Source organism: Megachile rotundata, unplaced genomic scaffold (genome assembly GCF_050947335.1).
Source record: "Megachile rotundata isolate GNS110a unplaced genomic scaffold, iyMegRotu1 scaffold0520, whole genome shotgun sequence".
In the NCBI taxonomy this organism is placed as follows: Eukaryota; Metazoa; Arthropoda; class Insecta; order Hymenoptera; family Megachilidae; genus Megachile; species Megachile rotundata.
In genome coordinates, this window is record NW_027473817.1 from 73,938 (window position 1) to 82,737 (window position 8,800).

General features: G+C 31.5%; 1 protein-coding gene across 1 annotated transcript; it reads left to right on the forward strand.

Annotated features, from left to right (window-relative positions):
* The first annotated feature begins 221 nt into the window (after positions 1 to 221).
* Positions 222 to 2,321, forward strand: LOC143266384 (uncharacterized). Its single transcript, XM_076541957.1, has one exon. It carries the CDS (start codon positions 222 to 224, stop codon positions 2,319 to 2,321), a length of 2,100 nt encoding a protein of 699 aa, XP_076398072.1.
* The last annotated feature ends 6,479 nt before the right edge of the window (positions 2,322 to 8,800 follow it).

An 8,800-nucleotide genomic window follows, 5' to 3' on the forward strand; every position in this document is an offset into this window, starting at 1 on the left:
AAAATAATGATGACACTAAGTGACTAGAAAGTTCATATTCACATCTGAAGGTACTACCTGTGGTCGTTTCGGGTCCCTATGGTTCCATAAATACGTTCGCCCTACTGGACGAAGGTTCGACAATAACGTTAATTGATCGAAAATTGGCTCGAGGAATTGGAGCACGAGGACCGCGTATCAAGTTAGCCTTGAATGGTATAAGTGATAGAGCTGCGGTTATAATGGCGAGCGAGAAAGTTGATTTCCGAATTCGGGGAATCCATGATGTATATGAGGTTAAACATGCTGTGTCCGTATTAGATTTAAATCTGCCTATTCAAACACTCTCTAAAAGTATTGTAGAACACATTAAATTTTCGGAAAACGTGACTCTACAAGCATACGATGCAGCGCAACCTAAGATCTTATTGGGCCAGGATAACTGGGAAATAATAGTGACGCGTGAATTTCGTGAAATAAAAATGTACAAATTTGGAATTTCTCGTTCCTTGTTAGGTTGGGCTATACATGGTCCTTGTCCGTCTGCATTAAAGCTTGAGGCGTTCGTGTGCCTAAGCGGAAAAGATCAGACAGCGTTGTGCGATAATGATGAAGCATTGGATGAGCTCATAAAACAATATTTTCAATTAGATAATTTTGGGGTATGCGAGACGAACAGAGCTAGCAATGCTCAAAATCGCGCTTTGGAAATATTGAAACGTACAACGCGTCGTGTGAAAGGCTCATGGGAAACAGGCTTGTTATGGAGAAAAGATCGAGCACCAGAAATTGATAGTCTCACTACTGCGCAAAAAAGATTATTCGCTTTGGAGCGAAAATTAGACCGAGATCCGGAATATGCTTTGCTTTACTATCGGGAGATGGATCGTTTATTCGAAAATGGTTACGCCACGAAGGTAGAAGAAGTCTCGAAACACGAAAGAACGTGGTATTTACCGCACTTTGGAGTACGAAATATAAATAAACCTGGAAAATTGAGACTTGTGTTTGACGCTGCTGCAAAATCGGAAGGGATGAGTTTAAACGATCAACTCGATTCAGGGCCTGATCTACTGCAGTCGTTGCCCGGTGTATTAATCCGTTTCAGGCAAGAACAAGTCGCTGTTAAAGCTGACATAAAGGACATGTTCCTTCGCATCCAAGTCCGTAAGGAAGATCGCGGAGCCCAGCGATTCTTGTGGCGCGGAAAAGCAAGAAATGTAGAACCCCAGGTGTTTGAAATGTCGTGTCTTATATTCGGGGCCAAACCATCACCATGTAGCGCTATGTATGTGAAAAACCTAAATGCAAGAAGTTTCGCCAACACGAAGCCAATCGCATCTAGGGCTATAATTAGTAACAGCTACATGGATGACTTTTTGGCTAGTCGAAAGACAGTACAAGAGGTCATAAGCCTTGTTCGTGACGTAGTGGAAATTAATGCGAGTGCCAATTTTGAGATGCATGATTGGGCTTGTAACGACAATCAAGCATTAAGTGAAATAACGGATCAAAAACGATCAATGAGCAGTCGAGAAAACAATCTGTGCGATCGAGCAACGGAACGTGTACTAGGTCTCTTTTGGGACACACGATCTGACACGTTAGGCTTCAATGTCGGAGTTGGGAAAATTCCGAAAAGTTTACTAAACGGTGAAAGGATTCCAACGAAACGCGAATATCTGCGAGTAGTGATGTCCGTTTTTGACCCCCTTGGATTTGTGTCTAAATTTACTCTTATGTCAAAAATACTAATGCAAGAGATATGGCGCAGTGGCGTTGGATGGGACAACCCAATTCGGAAAGAAGAACATGAGGGATGGCTCTCTTGGTTGAAGCACCTTCGCAGCGTGCAAAACGTACACATTCCACGTTGTGTGTCACCGATTGGGAAACATTACGTAAAAGCGGACTTGCATGTCTTTTGCGATGCAAGTTTAAAGGCATGCACTGCTGCCGCATATTTACGTTTTGAAGTAGAAGATGCCCCAGCGCATGTTGCGCTTGTTATGGCTAAAACGAGGGTAGCGCCCTTGAAACCATTATCGATACCCCGGTTAGAATTGCAAGCTGCCTTATTAGCATCCAGACTAGCCAACACGGTTCATAAGGACAAAATGGAATACCACGGGAGACCAACTAGCAGTGGACGATATAGTTTTGTTAATCGACTACCAAGCACCTCGCAATACTTGGAAACGCGGAAAAATAGTGGAGGTCTTCCCTGGCGAAGATGGAGTAGTCAGGGTAGCGAAAGTGCGTACGTCAACGGGCGAATTTATGCGTCCTGCACGAAAGCTTATTCGGTTGATTATGGCAGAATAGGTACAAAATTCAAGTGAATTTTGTACGAGGGGGAGAATGTATAGTACAGATTTAGTTTAAGTTTATTTAATGGATTATAATGGAAAATTTATTTGTAATGTTTAATATCTAATGTATGATAATGTTAAGTTTCTTTAACGTTAAGCAAAGAAGCGCATTTGTTTCAATTATTATATGTTTATTTTATAAGCGATTGATGCACCGATTCGCAATATTGTAATCATAGACGCGGGAATATTAGCTATAAAGGGCATATGTTATCATTAAAATCGGAAAAGTCTGATTGTGTCGACTCTCAACGGTGTAGCCCAGCGTGCGCGGAAAACTAAAGGGTTTTCTGTGGCCGTCAAGCTCCCCGCGTGCTCGGAAAGATGAAAATCTTTTCGAGGCCGCTATAGACCTCAATTGGGTAGACATCTACCGCTATGAAGGTCCACGCGTGCACGGGAAGACGAAGTCGACCCGGGGCCGCTAAGCTACCGGCAAAACCGGCAGAGTTGACTTTTTTAATGAGTGATTATTCGAATTTATAAGAAAATTCGATAGAAATGCTCGTAAGTAGCGAGGTTCCGCGTCTATGAAGGGCGAAGCATTTTCGGACGTTATCGGTAGCGTTCGTCAACAATCGGTATCGCGTTATCGCTCCGTCGAGTCCGTGAGCGCGGAGCAGGTATTCATTCTCTTCCCAACGACCGAGTAAATAGCATAAAGACGCTTGCGTTCCTTGTTAAAAATTCTGCTTAAATAAAATTGGTTATATTTATTATAATTTGCATTTAAATTATTTACGCCCACAAAATCCTGTACAATGATCGATAGAACGACAATTACTATACTTATTACTCTTATTATTATGAATCTAACTCATATTATTAACCATATTATGCAGATATGATCGATAGAACTACAATTACTATACTCATTACTCTTATTATTATGAATCTAACTCTTATTATTAGCCATATTATGCTTATAATATCGATAGAACGCCAATTACTATACTTATTACTGTTATTATTATCAATCTAACTCATATTATTAACCATATTATGCAAATTTGATCGATAGAACGACAATCACTATACTTTTTACTCTTATTATTATCAACCTAACTCATATTATTAGCCATATTATGCTTAAATGATCGATAGAACGGCAATTACTGTACTTATTACTCTTATTATTATCAATCTAACTCATATTATTAGCCATATTATGCTTATATGATCGATAGAACGAGAATTACTATACTCACTACTCTTAGTATTATCAATCTAACTCATATTATTAGCCATATTATCGTTATATTATCGATAGAACGATAATTACTATACTTATTACTGTTATTACTATCAATCTAACTCATATTATTAGCCATATTATGCTTAAATGATCGATAGAACGACAATTACTATACTTATTACTCTTATTATTATCAATCTAACTCCTATTATTAGCCATATTATGCTTATATGATCGATAGAACGACAATTACTATACTTATTACTGTTATTATTATCAATCTAACTCAAATTATTAGCCATATTATGCTTAAATGATCGGTAGAACTACAATTACTATACTCATTACTCTTATTATTATCAATCTAACCCATATTATTAGCCATATTATGCTTATATGATCGATAGAACGAGAATTACTATACTCACTACTCTTAGTATTATCAATCTAACTCATATTATTAGCCATACTATGCTTATATTATCGATAGAACGACAATTACTATACTTATTACTGTTATTACTATCAATCTAACTCATATTATTAGCCATATTATGCTTAAATGATCCATAGAACGACAATTACTATACTTGTTACTCCTATTATTATCAATCTAACTCATATTATTAGCCATATTATGCTTATATGATCGATAGAACGACAATTACTATACTTATTACTCTTATTATTTTGAATCTAACTCATATTATTAACCATATTATGCAGATATGATCGATAGAACTACAATTACTATACTCATTACTCTTATTATTATCAATCTAACTCATATTATTGGCCATATTATGCTTATATGATCGATAGAACGACAATTACTATACTTATTACAATCACTGTTATCAATCTAACTCATATTATTAACCATATTATGCAAATTTGATCGATAGAACGACAATCACTATACTTATTACTCTTATTATTATCAACCTAACTCATATTATTAGCCATATTATGCTTATATGATCGATAGAACGACAATTACTATACTTATTACTCTTATTATTATGAATCTAACTCATATTATTAACCATATTATGCAGATATGATCGAAAGAACTACAATTACTATACGCATTACTCTTAATATTATCAATCTAACTCTTATTATTAGCCATATTATGCTTATAATTTTGATAGAACGACAATTACTATACTTATTACTGTTATTATTATCAATCTAACTCATATTATTAGCCATATTATGCTTAAATGATCGATAGAACGACAATTACTATACTCATTACTCTTATTATTATCAATCTAACCCATATTATTAGCCATATTATGCTAATATGATCGACAGAACGACAATTACTATACTTATTACACTCACTGTTATCAATCTAACTCATATTATTAACCATATTATGCAAATTTGATCGATAGAACGACAATCACTATACTTATTACTGTTATTATTATGAATCTAACTCATATTATTAACCATATTATGCAGATATGATCGATAGAACTACAATTACTATACTCATTACTCTTATTATTATGAATCTAACTCTTATTATTAGCCATATTATGCTTATAATATCGATAGAACGCCAATTACTATACTTATTACTGTTATTATTATCAATCTAACTCATATTATTAACCATATTATGCAAATTTGATCGATATAACGACAATCACTTTACTTATTACTCTTATTATTATCAACCTAACTCATATTATTAGCCATATTATGCTTAAATGATCGATAGAACGGCAATTACTGTACTTATTACTCTTATTATTATCAATCTAACTCATATTATTAGCCATTTTATGCTTATATGATCGATAGAACGAGAATTACTATACTCACTACTCTTAGTATTATCAATCTAACTCATATTATTAGCCATATTATCCTTATATTATCGATAGAACGACAATTACTATACTTATTACTGTTATTACTATCAATCTAACTCATATTATTAGCCATATTATGCTTAAATGATCGATAGAACGACAATTACTATACTTATTACTCTTATTATTATCAATCTAACTCCTATTATTAGCCATATTATGCTTATGTGATCGATAGAACGACAATTACTATACTTATTACTGTTATTATTATCAATCTAACTCAAATTATTAGCCATATTATGCTTAAATGATCGGTAGAACTACAATTACTATACTCATTACTCTTATTATTATCAATCTAACCCATATTATTAGCCATATTATGCTTATATGATCGATTGAACGAGAATTACTATACTCACTACTCTTAGTATTATCAATCTAACTCATATTATTAGCCATACTATGCTTATATTATCGATAGAACGACAATTACTATACTTATTACTGTTATTACTATCAATCTAACTCATATTATTAGCCATATTATGCTTAAATGATCCATAGAACGACAATTACTATACTTGTTACTCCTATTATTATCAATCTAACTCATATTATTAGCCATATTATGCTTATATGATCGATAGAACGACAATTACTATACTTATTACTCTTATTATTTTGAATCTAACTCATATCATTAACCATATTATGCAGATATGATCGATAGAACTACAATTACTATACTCATTACTCTTATTATTATCAATCTAACTCATATTATTGGCCATATTATGCTTATATGATCGATAGAACGACAATTTCTATACTTATTACAATCACTGTTATCAATCTAACTCATATTATTAACCATATTATGCAAATTTGATCGATAGAACGACAATCACTATACTTATTACTCTTATTATTATCAACCTAACTCATATTATTAGCCATATTATGCTTATATGATCGATAGAACGACAATTACTATACTTATTACTGTTATTACTATCAATCTAACTAATATTATTGGCCATATTATGCTTAAATGATCGATAGAACGGCAATTACTGTACTTATTACTTTTATTATTATCAATCCAACTCATATTATTAGCCATATTATGCTTATATGATCGATAGAACGACAATTACTATACTCATTACTCTTATTATTATCAATCTAACTCATATTATTAGCCATATTATGCTTATATGATCGATAGAACGAGAATTACTATACTCACTACTCTGAGTATTATCAATCTAACTCATATTATTAGCCATATTATGCTTAAATGATCGATAGAACGACAATTACTATACTTATTACTCTTATTATTATCAATCTAACTCTTATTATTAGCCATATTATGCTTATAATATCGATAGAGCGACAATTACTATACTTATTACTCATATTATTATCAATCTAACTCATATTATTAACCATATATTGCAGATATGATCGATAGAACGACAATTACTATACTTATTACACTCACTGTTATCAATCTAACTCATATTATTAACCATATTGTGCAGATATGATCGATAGTACGACATTTACTATACACATTACTCTTACTATTATCAATCTAACTCATATTATTAACCACATTATTCAGATATGATCGATAGCACGACATTTACTATACACATTACTCTTACTATTATCAATCTAACTCATATTATTAACCATATTATGCAGATATGATCGATAGCACGACATTTACTATACTTACTACTCTTATTATTATCAATCTAACTCATATTATTAGCCATATTATGCATAAATGATCGATAGAGTACGACAATTACTATACTTATTACTCTTATTATTATCAATCTAACTCATATTATTAGCCATATTATGCTTATAATATCGATAGAACGACAATTACTATACTTATTACTGTTATTATTATCAATCTAACTCATATTATTAGCCATATTATGCTTAAATGATCGATAGAACGACAATTACTATACTTATTACTTTTATTATTATCAATCCAACTCATATTATTAGCCATATTATGCGTAAATGATCGATAGAACTACAATTACTATACTCACCACTCTTAGTATTATCAATCTAACTCATATTATTCGCCATATTATGCGTATATGATCGATAGAACGACAATTACTATACTCATTACTCTTATTATTATCAATCTAACTCATATTATTAGCCATATTATGCTTATATGATCGATAAAACGAGAATTACTATACTCACTACTATGAGTATTATCAATCTAACTCATATTATTAGCCATATTATGCTTATATTATCGATAGAACGACAATTACTATACTTATTACTGTTATTACTATCAATCTATTTCATATTATTAGCCATATTATGCTTAAATGATCGATAGGATGACAATTACTATACTTATTACTCTTATTATTATCAATCTAACTCATATTATTAGCCATATTATGCTTATATGATCGATAGAACGACAATTACTATACTTATTACTGTTATTATTATCATTCTAACTCATATTATTAGCCATATTATGCTTAAATGATCGATAGAACTACAATTACTATACTCATTACTCTTATTATTATCAATCTAACCCATATTATTAGCCATATTATGCTTATATGATCGATAGAACGAGAAATACTATACTCACTACTCTTAGTATTATCAATCTAACTCATATTATTAGCCATATTATGCTTATATTATCGATAGAACGACAATTGCTATACTTATTACTGTTATTACTATCAATCTAACTCATATTATTAGCCATATTATGCTTATATGATCGATAGAACGACAATTACTATGCTTATTACTGTTATTATTATCAATCTAACTCATATTATTAGCCATATTATGCTTAAATGATCGATAGAACTACAATTACTATACTCATTACTCTTATTATTATCAATCTAACCCATATTATTAGCCGTATTATGCTTATATGATCGATAGAACGAGAAATACTATACTCACTACTCTTAGTATTATCAATCTAACTCATATTATTAGCCATATTATGCTTATATTATCGATAGAACGACAATTACTATACTTATTACTGTTATTACTATCAATCTAACTCATATTATTAGCCATATTATGCTTATATTATCGATAGAGCGACAATTACTATACTTATTACTGTTATTACTATCAATCTATTTCATATTATTAGCCATATTATGCTTAAATGATCGATAGGACGACAATTACTATACTTATTACTCTTATTATTATCAATCTAACTCATATTATTAGCCATATTATGCTTATATGATCGATAGAACGACAATTACTATACTTATTACTGTTATTATTATCAATCTAACTCATATTATTAGCCATATTATGCTTAAATGATCTATAGAACTACAATTACTATACTCATTACTCTTATT